Below are 15,768 nucleotides of genomic sequence, written 5' to 3' on the forward strand. Positions count from 1 at the left end.
AACGTTTGTGAATATATTCATAATGAACTAAAGTTTACTCAAAATGTTATTTTGATATTTTGACTATAAAAGTGTTAATTGAACATGTAAAAAAACTTAAGTGCACTCAGAGAAGGATAAGTTAACAGTTAACATACCAATATGTTTACATTAAACATACAAAAGTTTAATGTTAAGATATATATATTAACAATAAACCTAGATATCTTAACTGTTAACATACGTGTGTTTATAGTTAACATACGTATCTTTACGCGGCCAAATATTTTGATGCGCCAGTCTACTTCTTGTCATCTTTTTTTTTTGACATTAAATTGTGATACTATTCTAATTGTTATATAATATAATATGTACTCGTGTTGTCATAAATTTATTTAAATTTAGTTTTTTTGTAAATTCATGCTTAATTTTACATTCAATTTTCATATTTACATACGTAAATGTCTTCAACTATCAGCCTAACCTTCAAATTGTGTCAATTACAGATATCTTAATAGTTAACATACGCATATTAACTATTAAGATACGTATGTTTAATGTTAATATATATATCTTTGATGTAAACTTATCAGCCACCACCCATTTTAACATGGCATATGTTAACATTAAACAGGATATGTTAACTGTTAACATATCCTTCTCTGTGTGTGCTGAGTAAACGTTTTTTGAAATGTTAAATCCATTTTCTTCCAAAATTTGATTTTGTTTTTTTTTTTTTTTTTCAAGATTTTAATTCAAATTTACATTTACTAAAATATCAACTCTTTTTCATGTCCTTAAAAAATTTTATATTATTTATTGTGGATGACTCAATTAATAATCTTTTTCGTTTCAATGTTTATTATTGCATATAGTTTTGGTGATAAAAATTTACAACTTCGATACAAGTTTATGACAATATCATTGATAATGATAGGAGCTGCGGTCATTGAACACGGTTTACGTTATGCCACAATTACAGCAAACGCAACTTTCAGCGCATTTAAACATATATCCGAAACGTACAATCATTGTGCGCCAATGTATAATTTAGAAATTGTACATGAATTTTCTGAGATTTGTAAGTGATATTTGAAGAAAATTTACATTGAAAAAATATTTTTTTATTATATTGCTATCGTAGTGACTTGAGTCAGATATGAGAAAAGAAATGTATATGTGTGTCAGATGTATATGCATGCTTGCAGTGAAATAATACCGTGCCTTATTCTACACCGATATTTTGACTCCTTGTCTCACCAATTTTTAAGCGTTAATTATAAAGTCGATTGAGTACAGAGTGAAAAACTTCACTTCGTAATGACTTATAAATGGATGTCAAGCTTTTTTTTTTTTTTTGTAAATTAGACTTTTTTATAGTATAATTTTTCTATTTCAACTATAACATGATTTTACGGTTTCGCGATTTTACTGAGATGTCTTAATAGTCGAAACTTCTTATGTGTTAAGTTGATATAACAACCCTGCATTTCTTTTCTCTCTCATACGTTCTTTCTTACTATAATTTCTTTAGCTTTATTATTCTCAAATTTATATGTCATTTATGATGTCATTGTTAATTATTATGTGATTGATGAATAAATGTAAAAATGATGATTCAGATAGTTCAAAAGAAAAAATCAAAGTTTTTTACAAAAAAAAAAAAAAAAAAAAAACGAGTCAAGTACTTGAAGTCGTCACCAATTGTGTTTATATACTAACTTTGTAGCTGTTTTATTTTTTTAAATAAAAAAAGCTATATATGATGTCAGAAAGTCAAGAAGAACATACATATCTTTGATATATAATATCTTGTAAATATATATCTTTGACGCATATATTCAATTCTGTTGACAAAGTTTTATACTTGACCTGTCTGCTATAAATTTATATATTTATAATATTAAAATAATAGAAAATGCAATCAACTTTCTCGTTGATACGTGTGAAAACTTGAAATTGTTTTAGGAAGAACCAGGTGAGGCCAAGTATAAAATTTTGTGAACAATTGAAAGTTGATTATACGCGTCAGAGAGATATTTTCTCGACTTTTTAGTATAATATCTTTTTGTTATGAAAAATAAAACCGCGGAAAAATTAGTATGAACACAATTGTGATGACTTCGAATACTTGAAGCTTTTTTTTTGTAATTGATTTTTTTTTCCTATTTTTGAATGTGATTTGTGTTAAATTAATCTTTAAATGAGAAATATATATTTATGTATTTGGTCATTTTTTGTTAACAGCTTTTTTTAGATTTGTGGTCATTTTATATTTGTATGCTGCAAATAAGTTATGTACGATTATTTGGAATTTCGTAGACATTTTTATCGTTCTTGTACGTATTTGGATATAATTGTTATCTGGATATTAAATTTTTTGAATAATAAATTGACTTTCTATCTAGGTAGCAACTGGCTTGTCTGAAAAATATAAACATTTAAATGAATCAGTGATAAATTCACTCAGTAAACAAGGATGTGATGCAATTAATTGGCATCAGTGCAGGAAAAAATATGCATTATTGAGTAACTTGGTGAAAGAAACAGATAATTTTATTTCTCCATTGATACTTTTGTCGTATTCTACAAATTTATATTTTATTTGCATTCAGCTGTTTAATGGAATTTTGTAAGTACTAATGTTCTCTATAAATGGTTTTTTCATAAAGACAAATTGTTTAATATTTCAGTGTCAGTGCAAATGGAAAATTGTCGTATGTTTATTTTTTTATGTCATTCATACTTATTCTTGGAAGAATTTTCGCTATTACACTTTCAGCAGCTAGAATTCACAATCAAAGTACTAGTATTTTACCAAAAATTTATTGTTGTCCCTCATCATCATTTAGCAGGGAGGTTAGTAAAAATTGCTCTTTTAATTTTGAACATATTTTGATGGTTGAGATTTTCATAATTCAATCACTGCTGTTCATTTCTGTTTTTAATCTCATATCAATTTTTAAAGACTGAACGTCTCCAATACCAACTTACAAATGATGATGTCACATTGACAGGGATGAAATTTTTTTCAATTACCCGAACTTTCATGCTTGCTGTAAGTTAAAATTAAACATAAAAAATTATATCATCATTTCTATATATTGTATTTTACCACCCAGGTAGAAATCTAATGTCTATTCGACGTCGAATAGCGCTCGATTTCCGAGGCCCACGCTCCGTTCGACGTCGAATTTCGAGCTCGAAACGATGTCGAAGGGTGACGCTATTCGATGTCGGATCGACGTCGTTTCGGACTTGTTCATAAAATAATCGCTTGCATTGAATTTTGATAGATGGCAGTAGAGTCAAGTTCTATATATAGGTAAAGAAGGCAATTTTTTTTATTAGCAATATCATTAAAAGCAATAAATTAAAAAAAAAATGCCATAACCTCATACGCAGGGATGAGCATCTGTGAGTTTTTGAGTTGCTTACAATTATCCATGAATGAAACGTTTGAAACAGGATAAAACGGATAAAACCCACGTGATCTCTCAGTAGCTCAAATTTTTACCATAAAATTTTTTTTTTGCTACATCTTTCCCTTAGCTACTGCTTGTCCTTAGTCATTTATTTATTTAACAAATGAAATACATGTCATTTATTTCTAAAAAAAAAAAATTTCCAAAGAAAAAATGTAGCTAAGAAAACATGTAGCTAACCCTGGTGGAAATATTACTCCGGCATTACTCCGGCATTTCTCCGTTTTTGGCCCATTTCCGGAGAAATTACTCCGACGTGAGGTTGATGGCGGAAAAATTACTCCGGCATGAAATTGATGGCGGAGAAAATATTCCGGCACCAATCTCATGCCGGAGTAATTTCTCCGCCATCAATTTCATGCCGGAGTAATTTCTCCGCCATCAATTTCATGCCGGAGTAATTTCTCCGCAATCAATTTCATGCCGGAGTAATTTTTCCGCCACCAACCTCATGCCGGAGTAGTTGCTCCGGAAATGGGCCAAAAACGGAGTAATGCCGGAGAAAGCCGGAGTAACGGCGGAGAAATATTTCTACCAGGGAAGGTATTAATGTTGCTTACCACATAATATATTTAGCTACATTGATTCCTTAGCTACTGCTTTTTCTTGAACGTTATCATTTCTGAAAAAATACATGTATTTTATTTTTTAAGAATAAAAATGTCCAAGGAAAAGATGTAGCTAAGGAATTAATGTGACTGAGGAATTAATGTTGCCAAAGAATTATATTTCAAGGAAATAATTCATTAGTCACATTAATTCCTTAGCTACATCTTTTCCTTAGCTACTGCTTTTCCTTGGACATTTTTTATTTATTTTATAAATAAAATACATGTTAATTGATTTTTTAAAAATACAAATGTCCAAGGAAAAGCAGTAGCTAAGGAAAAGATGTAGCTAAGGAATTAATGTGACTAAGGAATTAATGTTGCCAAAGAATTATAATTCAAGGAAATAATTCATTAGTCACATTAATTCCTTAGCTACATCTTTTCCTTAGCCTACTCCTGAACATTTGTAAAAAAATAAGAACACATGTATTTTATTTATCAAATAAATAAAATGTCCAAGGAAGTATAGAAAAGATGTAGCTAAGGAATTAATGTTGCCAAAGAATTATATTTCAAGGAAATAATTCATTAGTCACATTAATTCCTTAGCTACATCTTTTCCTTAGCTACATCTTTTCCTTAGCTACTGCTTTTCCTTGGACATTTTTTATTTATTTTATAAATAAAATACATGTAAATTTACTTTTTAAAAATACAAATGTCAAGGAAAAGCAGTAATAAGAAAAAAAGATAACTAAATATGTTGCCAAAGAATTATATTTCAAGGAAATAATTCATTAGTCACCTGAATTCCTTAGCTACATCTTTTCCTTAGCTACTGCTTTTCCTTGGACCTTTTTAATTTTTTTTTATAAATAAAATACATGTAAATTTTTTTTTCAAAAATACAAATGTCCAAGGAAAAGCAGTAGCTAAGGAAAAGATGTAGCTAAGGAATTAATGTTGCCAAAGAATTATATTTCAAGGAAATAATTCATTAGTCACATTAATTCCTTAGCTACATCTTTTCCTTAGCTACATCTTTTCTTTAGCTACTGCGTTTCCTTAGCCATTTTTTATTCATTTTATAAATAAAATACATGTAAGTTTTTTTTTTTAAAATACAAATGTCCAAGGAAAAGCAGTAGCTAAGGAATTAATGTGGCTAAAGAATTAATGTTGCCAAAAAAATATTTTTCAAGGAAAGAATTCCTTAGTCACATGAATTCCTTAGCTACATCTTTTCTTTAGCTACTGCTTTTCCTTAGCCATTTTTTATTTATTTTATAAATAAAATACATGTAAATTTTTTTTTTTAAAATACAAATGTCTAAAGAAAAGCAGTAGCTAAGGAAAAGATGTAGCTAAGGAATTAATGTTGCCAAAGAATTATATTTCAAGGAAATAATTCATTAGTCACATTAATTCCTTAGCTACATCTTTTCCTTAGCTACATCTTTTCCTTAGCTACTGCTTTTCCTTGGACATTTTTTATTTATTTTATAAATAAAATACATGTAAATTTTTTTTTTTAAAATACAAATGTCTAAAGAAAAGCAGTAGCTAAGGAAAAGATGTAGCTAAGGAATTGAGGCTGCCAAAGAATTATGTTTCAAGGAAAGAATTCGTTAGTCACATTAATTCCTTAGCTACATCTTTTCCTTAGCTACATCTTTTCCTTAGCTACTGCTTTTTCTTGGACATTTTTTATTTATTTTATAAATAAATTATGTCTGTTATTTTTTTTATAAAATACAAATGTCCACGGGAAAGCAGTAATAAGATATATGATGTAGCTAAGGAATGAATGTTGCCAAAGAATTATATTTCAAGGAAATAATTCATTAGTCACATTAATTCCTTAGCTACATCTTTTCCTTAGCTACATCTTTTCCTTAGCTACATCTTTTCCTTAGCTACTGCTTTTCCTTGGACATTTTCAATTTATTTTATAAATAAAATACATGTAAATTTTTTTTTTAAAAATACAAATGTCCAAGGAAAAGCAGTAGCTAAGGAAAAGATGTAGCTAAGGAATTAATGTTGCCAAAGAATTATATTTCAAGGAAATAATTCATTAGTCACATTATTTCCTTAGCTACATCTTTTCCTTAGCTACTGCTTTTGCTTGACATTTTATTTATTTTATAAATAAAATACATGTTAATTGATTTTTAAAAATACAAATGTCCAAGGAAAAGCAGTAGCTAAAAGAAAAGATAGCTAAGGAATTAATGTGACTAAGGAATTAATGTTGCCAAAGAATTATAATTCAAGGAAATAATTCATTAGTCACATTAATTCCTTAGCTACATCTTTTCCTTAGCTACTGCTTTTCCTTGGACATTTTTTATTTATTTGATAAATAAAATACATGTAAATTTTTTTTTTAAAAATACAAATGTCCAAGGAAAAGCAGTAGCTAAGGAAAAGATGTAGCTAAGGAATTGATGTGACTAAGGAATTAATGTTGCCAAAGAATTATAATTCAAGGAAATAATTCATTAGTCACATTAATTCCTTAGCTACATCTTTTCCTTAGCTACTGCTTTTCCTTGGACATTTTTTATTTATTTTATAAATAAAATACATGTAAATTTTTTTTTTTTAAATACAAATGTCCAAGGAAAAGCAGTAGCTAAGGAAAAGATGTAGCTAAGGAATTAATGTGACTAAGGAATTAATGTTGCCAAAGAATTATATTTCAAGGAAATAATTCATTAGTCACATTAATTCCTTAGCTACATCTTTTCCTTAGCTACATCTTTTCCTTAGCTACTGCTTTTCCTTGGACATTTTTTATTTATTTTATAAATAAATTACATGTAAATTGATTTTTCAAAAATACAAATGTCCAAGGAAAAGCAGTAGCTAAGGAAAAGATGTAGCTAAGGAATTAATGTGGCTAAGGCATTAATGTTGCCAAAAAATTATGTTTCAAGGAAAGAATTCCTTAGTCACATTAATTCCTTAGCTACATCTTTTCCTTGGCTACTGCTTTTCCTTGGACATTTTTTATTTATTTCATAAATAAGATACATGTAAATTTTTTTTTTAAAATACAAATGTCGAGGGAAAAGCAGTAGCTAAGGAAAGATGTAGCTAAGAATTAATAATGACAAGGAATTAATGTTGCCTTAAGAATTATATTTCAAGGAAATAATTCATTAGTCACATTAATTCCTTAGCTACATGTTTTCCTAGCTACATCTTTTCCTTAGCTACTTCTCCTTGGACATTTTCAATTTATTTTATAAATAAAATACATGTAAATTTTTTTAAAATACAATCCAAGGAAACAGTAGCTAAGATGTAGCTAAGGAATTGATGTTGCCAAAGAATTATATTTCAAGGAAATAATTCATTAGTCACATTAATTCCTTAGCTATGTTTTCCTTAGCTACATCTTTCACTTTACTGCTTTTCCTTGGACATTTTTATTATTTTATAAATAAAATACATGTAAATTTATTTTTAAAAATACAAATGTCGGAAAAGCAGTAGCTAAGGAAAAGATGTAGCTAAGGAATTAATGTTACTAAGGAATTAATGTTGCCAAAAATTATATTTCGGAAATAATTCATTAGTCACATTAATTCCTTAGCTACATCTTTTCCTTGCTACATCTTTGTTAGCTACTGCTTTTCCTTGGACATTTTCAATTTATTTTATAAATAAAATACATGTAAATTTTTTTTTTAAAAATACAAATGTCCAAAGTAATAAAAGTATAATAATAAAGAATGATGTGACTGAGGAATTAATGTTGCCAAAGAATTATATTTCAAGGAAATAATTCATTAGTCACATTAATTCCTTAGCTACTGCTTTTCCTTGGACATTTTTTATTTATTTGATAAATAAAATACATGTAAATTTATTTTTTAAAAATACAAATGTCCAAGGAAAAGCAGTAGCTAAGGAAAAGATGTAGCTAAGGAATTAATGTTACTAAGGAATTAATGTTGCCAAAGAATTATATTTCAAGGAAATAATTCATTAGTCACATTAATTCCTTAGCTACATCTTTTCCTTAGCTACATCTTTTCCTTAGCTACTGCTTTTCCTTGGACATTTTCAATTTATTTTATAAATAAAATACATGTAAATTTTTTTTTTAAAAATACAAATGTCCAAGGAAAAGCAGTAGCTAAGGAAAAGATGTAGCTAAGGAATTGATGTGACTAAGGAATTAATGTTGCCAAAGAATTATAAATCAAGGAAATAATTCATTAGTCACATTAATTCCTTAGCTACATCTTTTCCTTAGCTACTGCTTTTCCTTGGACATTTTTTATTTATTTTATAAATAAAATACATGTTAATTGATTTTTAAAAAATACAAATGTCCAAGGAAAAGCAGTAGCTAAGGAAAAGATGTAGCTAAGGAATTAATGTGACTAAGGAATTAATGTTGCCAAAGAATTATATTTCAAGGAAATAATTCATTAGTCACATTAATTCCTTAGCTACATCTTTTCCTTAGCTACATCTTTTCCTTAGCTACTGCTTGTCCTTAGTCATTTATTTATTTAACAAATGAAATACATGTAATTTATCCTGTTTTAAACGTTTCATTTCTGGATAATTGTAAACAACTCAAAAACTCACAGTATGCCTATCCCTGCTCAAATTAATGATACGTAAATAAATCTGATGAATATCACTCACTCTGCCATCTACTGAGCCCTATCATAAATATGTTAATATTATCACCGTATGACGCGCCACAGTCGGATCGACATCGGTTCGACGTCGAAAAACGTCACCTTTCGATGTCGTTTCGAGCTCGAATTTCGACGTCGAATGGACACTGCGTGTCGAAAATCGACACTAAATTCTACCTGGGCATAGTAAATATTATTATTTCAGCTTGTTAGTGCAATCGTTACTTATGAACTTATAATATTACAATTTGGAGAAAAAACAGAATAATAATATACAGATTAATTTAATATACGACAAATGTTTCTGTTCAAATGACACTTTTTTACAACATAACTAAGCAATTGTGTTGTGGTTTAATCAAAACAGTGTAACTCATTGTATCGCACCACGTATCCAAATATACCACGATAATTTCACAAGGGTTGTAAGGCCTTGAGTTTGATACAGGGCTATCAAAGGATGTGGAGGATAGGTTGTAAATTGAAATAATAGGAATAACACTTTAAATAAATCCAAACACTGTGGCTTAAATTCTATTAATATATTCACTTTATTATTTCACTAAAATTATAATTAATTGTATTGTATATTGTATATTGAGTTGACTCTAAAAAGTGTTGTCATGGACAGACACTACTATTTTATATTGTAAGTATAAAGAAATCCCGTTGTACGCGAATCAATATTAATTAGAGATGTTACGTAAACGAGTGTTGAAGAGCAACTGATTTCTCAGTTTGTTGAAAATTGTTAAGTCCAAAAAATGGGTGTGTACTTAGTTAAAAAATTAGTTTTAATTGGTCAAAAATTAGTTCAAGAGAGGGTAAAAAACTAGGTGTAGGTGGTGGGATTTTTAGACATAAAATTGGGCCTTGTGTGGTCCAAAGGGTGACATAAAAAATACCATGTGTAAACAAAAAATATAGATTTTACGACCGGAAAGTCCAAGACGTTTTCATGAATTTAGTTTATTTAAAAAGTTATAAATTTACTTTTTTATTGTCGATTTTACGATCATTCTGTGTATCGAAAATACGTTAGTGCAGTTGTTTGACAGATGTGAGATTTTCTCTAATTCTTGACAAATAATGTTTTAAAAAATATGTTATAATAGTACCAAAGAGAAACTTGAGTTTATGGTTTTATTTGTTACGTGATTTTTACTCAAAAAATCTATGCATGAGTTGACCATGTGTGGGAATATTCGAGTTTGTAAAAAGCTATTAAAAAGTACATAAATTAAATCGTTGTTTAAAATATTTTAGAAAAAATATAAAATCAAATTGTTAGTCATATGTTATTCTAGAGTTTGTCGTTTCACGAAGTAGCCATAAAAAACAGAGTAATGTTTAAAACTTATCAACTTATTGTATTTTGTTTAAAAAATAAAAAGAATTAAAGTCTGGTCAGTTTGGGACCGACCGACATGTGGTTCGACCCGGAACACTCATAAATATGAGATAGATAGTGTTTTTTAATTTCTACCATTTTATTAAAAAACCACGTTATAACTTTAGTTATAGAAAAAAAATCCTCAGATTTTTCGGAATTGTTTTGTTTTACATTTTACGTATAATTTTCTTTATTTTTCTGTGTATAATTAAATTTATATTCATTTTATATACCTAAAATATACAGTTACTCTTTTCAATAAAAAACAAAATTTCTTTATTCTCAAATTTTTTTACTTAAATTAAAACTAATTTTGCATCGATTTATCATGTTTTTGACTGTGAAATGGATATACCGAAAAGCATCTTTACTCCGTCACAAAAATCTTGAATGTATTGACTTGTTGAAAATATTTAGTGTCAGATTTCCCAGTTCTACCTGGACTGCTTACATATAAAATGTGTTATTTATGTTTGAGAAATCAAGATAAATTTATACAAAAAAAATCTCCAATGAGATCATTAATTGTTGAAAAATTCAGACTATTGTATCACTGATAAGGAAAAAACTGATGATCGTAAATTTTTAACTGTACCAATTGTATAACGAAGATAAACAATATTCAAATTATTATTATTATTACATGTCTCATTACAAATATCAATTGTATTATGATGAGTTATTAAAAGGCTTTTTAATTTCAAAAGATTTGACAATAATTGACAGGATCCCATATTATAAATATCCAAAATCCCGTGAATGATAGTTCGAGTGAATTCAAAAATTTCAGATGATGAAAAACAGGTGTTGTAAACAAAACTGAATTACTTTTAACTTTTAGAGTTTTTAGATTTGGCATTCCTGCAAATGAATTCTGATTGAGAATTAGCACATTTTTCGTAGACGAAATCATTAAAGTTGTTATTTGTAAATTGTCAAATGCATTATCATCAATTGATTTTATTTCATTGTCGTTGATATGGAGAGTTATGGGTTGCCATAAATCAACAACAAGTGACTTGACTGAACTTAATGACATCAATTTAAATGTTTTACAAATTTTAAAATACAAATTTTCACTATAATAACATATTTTTGAATTTTTTCGCAAATAATTTTTCTTTTTTTTTTTTATTTCTGTTCGGTAATTGCAGGGTCGAAATTTCGGGATTAACAAGAAAGAGAAATAGAAAACACAAACTTGATTCTCAGTTTGAATCTTAGTTTAGAATTATTAATACCAGATGGTAAATTTATGTTTATAAAAAATTTGTTGAATGTATATTATCAATTATATTACAATATTTATTGCGTTTGTTTTTAATTTTAAACTTTAGATTCTGATGTTAAATGAAAGGCTTAAATCTCATAATTTTACTTCACCAATAGTTTTGTGTATATAGTTGGAAATCACATTCGAATAAGAAAATGTAACAAAACTGTAATTTCTGTTGATTTGTGTGTGATCTTATTAATAATGAAACGACTACTTAAAAATTTATTTGATCGATTCAATTCATATGTTGAATAACGGATGATGCAAAAAAGCTTTAATACTGAAATTAAAGAACTTTAGAATTCAAAGAAACTGAGGATTAAATGAAATTTATTTTCTTGTTTTGTCATTAATTTTTTGTTTCAGTGTTGATGTAGTCTATTACTGGTAGTAAGTACTGAGCTGTTAGATAAAAAAAAAAATATATATATGGGGAAGGCTTTTTCATTTCACCAAGTTAAGAACCTCCTATCTTCAGAAAATTTCATAGGTAATAATTTCTTTATATATGAGGTCCCAAAAGCTCGTTTTAATTTTTTTAGATTTTTCGCAGCGCCACCTGCCCCTCATCTTCGATTTTTGTAGTTTCTCTCAGGAAGTAAGTGCTATTTTGCTCTTTTTTATTTTAATGAAATATTTTATGCAGATTCTATAATGAATTTCATGAACATTTTTCATAAAATTAGAGTGGGCATTATGGGCCCAGTATTTTTTTTTTTTTTTTTAAATATTTTGCATAAACTTAAATTTCATGAATTTTCTAATATATCTTACTAATATCTTTATTAGTATTATTTTATCTTAATTTATTGGAAAAAAGTTTTTTTCAGTTTATAAAAGTTTAAAAAATTGATTTTTTTAGAAAATAAATTTTATTTTCATTTTTTTTTTTTAGTCTAGAAAATATATTTAAATTTTGAAAATTCATGAAATTTAAGTTTATGCAAAATATTTAAAAAAAAAAAAAAAAATACTGGGCCCATAATGCCCACTCTAATTTTATGAAAAATATTCATGAAATTCATTAATAAAAAGGCATAAATACTACAAAAACTCAAAGGCGAGCAACTGAAAATCTAAAAAATAAAACAACACATTTCTCTATAAAAAGTAACCTATAATTATTTTCTGAAGATAGGAGGTTCTTAACTTGGTGAAATGAAAAAGCCTTCCCCATATATTAATCTATACAACTTTTAACTTTTACCATCTGATATAAATTAAATGAATAAATGAAACCGATGGCCATAAGATTAATGTGAAAACGTATTATTGAATGGTACGTACATAGCGTGTTTTGACAATGGTCTTTATTCTTTATACTTTGTATTTTTTAAAAAGTCAATTGTAATTTATTTAAATTATTATCTATTTTGTTGTTCATGAGTGTTGACAAATCAAACAATCAAAGAACAATTACATTAATTTTTTTTTTCAGTAGAAGATATTATCGACTGATGTAACAGGAAAGTATTAAGACTAAAATTGAATACAATTACATGATTTTTAGCTGAAGTTCATAATTATATGTATATTCAAAACAGTATTAATCGTCAATTGATTTTCTCACAAATCCTTAGAACTTTATCTTCGTCAGATATTGACGAGCTATTGACCGTCTAATATCAGAGATATTTAGTTAAAAAATAATGAAACTTTTGTAGCGGTTTTGAATCGATATATAAAAAGTATTTTAGATTTCTAGACAAAATCACTTCAATATCGTTTAGTAACTGATGATGTTGCCACCAATAAGCTGAATTTTAAATTGAAATCTTTTAGAATATATTATAGTATTTTCGTTATTATGACAATCGTATCGTTCAATTTGACTGCAATCATTGCACTTGTTCGTAACTTTGTAGAAAAACCATCTGAAATTTTAAGTACGATTTTAATTAATTATAATTCATCAAATCAAATTTGTAAATAGATAATCAATGTATTTTGTTTTTTTTTATAGCCACAGTGTCAAGAATAATCTATTACGGAAACTCATTGATAGGAATTTTATTTTATTTCTTTTTTTGCCCAAAATGGATAAAGTTTCAGCAAAAATGGACAATGACAGAAAATAAATTAAAGAGGTTAATATAAATTTAACTTAAGTTTTATAATTATATTATTTTTATAAATAACTTTAAATATAATTACAAATTTAAAAAATATTAATATAATATTTATATAATAACCTGGTAACTTTTTTTCTCGCGCTGGTAAAAAATGAGTCAAGACCCTACCGCGTTTCTTGATAGAATTCAATGTTCACATTTAAGGGATTTCGTCGATTTTTTTCCGAATATGAGTAGGCTTTGAAATTCATACAGTAGATTATTGAAACACTAATACATTTTATCTAATTTTTTGATAATTGTTTGTAGGCTCGTTATTTTTTTATTAATTTTGAAAGTTGACAACTTTTAACATGGGCTCTGAGTTATAAAATTGAACAAAACAAAACGCCTGGAAAAAAATAAAAGAGGTTTGAAGCTTAGTTTTTTTTCAATTAATAATTAAAGTATGAAAAAATTGATTTTTATGAAGAATTATTGAAAAATCACTAGAGACCTCTTGCGGATGACTTTTAGAAACACAATATTTCTATGAGTACAAAAAAGACAAAAAACAGAGAAAAAATGTTGTCTCACTCTTCGTTTTAAAAAAACGACGAAACCCCTTAAGGAGGTTATGCACAAATTCACTGCGAGTGTTGCGGGGCGCTTCTGACGTCACAGACAAAACTGAAATCTGGCTACACTGTAAAAAAATAAAGTGAAAATCACCTGCGCCCCGTATACAATATATGGGATTGCGGGTATGTGTGTGTGTGTTTGAACATGCCATACGTTACCACATCTAATTTTTGTAAAGTTTATAATTAATTTCTCATTAATTGACCGATCAACATATGAAAATTTTTCGCGCAATTAATAAAACTCGGTTTCTAGTATATGTTTGATTTTTTTCAAGACTTTTTCATCATTTTTTCTATCCGAAAAAAATGGTTGAAATCTCCATAAGAGCCAATGTTAAATATTATTTTCAATAATTAATTACAAAAAATTTAACCGATCAACATAAAAAAATAATTATACCGTTGTATTCAGAATGAAAAGATCTACTTGTGTACAAAATTTCAGATCATTCTCAATTTGACATTTTTAATTTGTAGACATTTAAATTTAAATTATCATCTACCAAAATATATATACTAATTTTAGGATTTGAAAAATGTTTAACTGTACATTATATTTTAACTGAGAATCCATAATATTTTTTAATTAAATGTTAATTTGTGCATAATTTTTGTATAGTTTTGCTTATGGAAGTCTACAACTTCGACACAAATTTAAGACAATGTCATTGATATTATTCGTAATTGGATTTATTGAACACAGTTTATGCTATAGAGCAATTATCACAAGCGAAACTATTACTGCATTCAATCTTTTATGTGGAGAGTACAATCAATTAGCGGAATCGTATAATTTAAAAACTTTCCAACATCTTTCTGAGACTCGTAAGTTTAATTTGAAAAAAAAAATTATATTGAAAACAATTTATTTTTCAACACAAATACATGACGTGTCAAATTTTAAAAATGTTTTTTTTTTTATTCACGGGACCTTTCCTCAATTTGTAACTCACTATAAAATTTAGTGAAAATAATAAAATTATACTTTTTTCACGGTTCAGAGATTCATAACTTGGTCAATTTTATAGACAGATCGATCAAATTATAAAAATTTAAAAGACAAAAGAAACCATTATGAATCCATTTTTTTGTTTTTTTTTTTCCATAATAGGCTTTTGTGACAGATAAGAATGGGTCCCATAAAAAAAAAAAAATATTGGAAAAATTTGACAGTCTACTGACATGTACACTTGAATATATTACAATTAAAATAAATCAATTGATTTTTTTCATTAATTTTATTACTTTTTGTTAACAGCTCTCTCTAGATTAGTGGTAATTGTACACTTGTTTGTTGTCAATCATTTTTGTACAATCATTTGGAATTTTTCAGACCTTTTCATAGTCCTCGTAAGTAAATGAACTATTTAATTAACTTGATTGTTGAGTAAAAAAACAAATTATTTAACAAATAAATTGAATTTCTATCCAGGTTGCAACTGGCTTGGCTGAAAGCTATAAACATTTAAATGACTCAGTGATAAAATCACTCGATAGACGTAATGCAATTGATTGGCATCAGTGTAGAAAAAAATATACATTATTGAGTAATTTGGTGAAAGAAACAGATAATTTATTTTCTCCAATGATACTCTTGTCTTATTTTACGAATTTGTATTTTATATGCATGCAACTGTTTAATGGAGTTTTGTAAGTAATAATAATTTTCATCAGAGGATTTTTTTATGAAGAAACTGTTTATTGTTTCAGTGCAACTGCAGA

The 15,768-nt window shown here is 27.2% G+C and overlaps 1 protein-coding gene across 1 annotated transcript; it reads left to right on the plus strand.

Moving 5' to 3' along the window:
- Positions 1 to 834: 834 nt before the first annotated feature.
- LOC122859791 (gustatory receptor for sugar taste 64f-like) lies at positions 835 to 8,938 on the plus strand (the record flags this gene model as incomplete). The annotated part of the gene is made up of 5 exons (XM_044163476.1): positions 835 to 960; positions 2,388 to 2,611; positions 2,673 to 2,838; positions 2,948 to 3,037; positions 8,888 to 8,938. Coding segments are annotated over exons 1-5 (657 nt in total), but the record flags the coding sequence as incomplete, so codon positions are not given.
- Between the last annotated feature and the right edge of the window lie 6,830 nt (positions 8,939 to 15,768).

The sequence above is a fragment of the Aphidius gifuensis genome, linkage group LG6 (genome assembly GCF_014905175.1).
Source record: "Aphidius gifuensis isolate YNYX2018 linkage group LG6, ASM1490517v1, whole genome shotgun sequence".
NCBI lineage: Eukaryota > Metazoa > Arthropoda > Insecta > Hymenoptera > Braconidae > Aphidius > Aphidius gifuensis.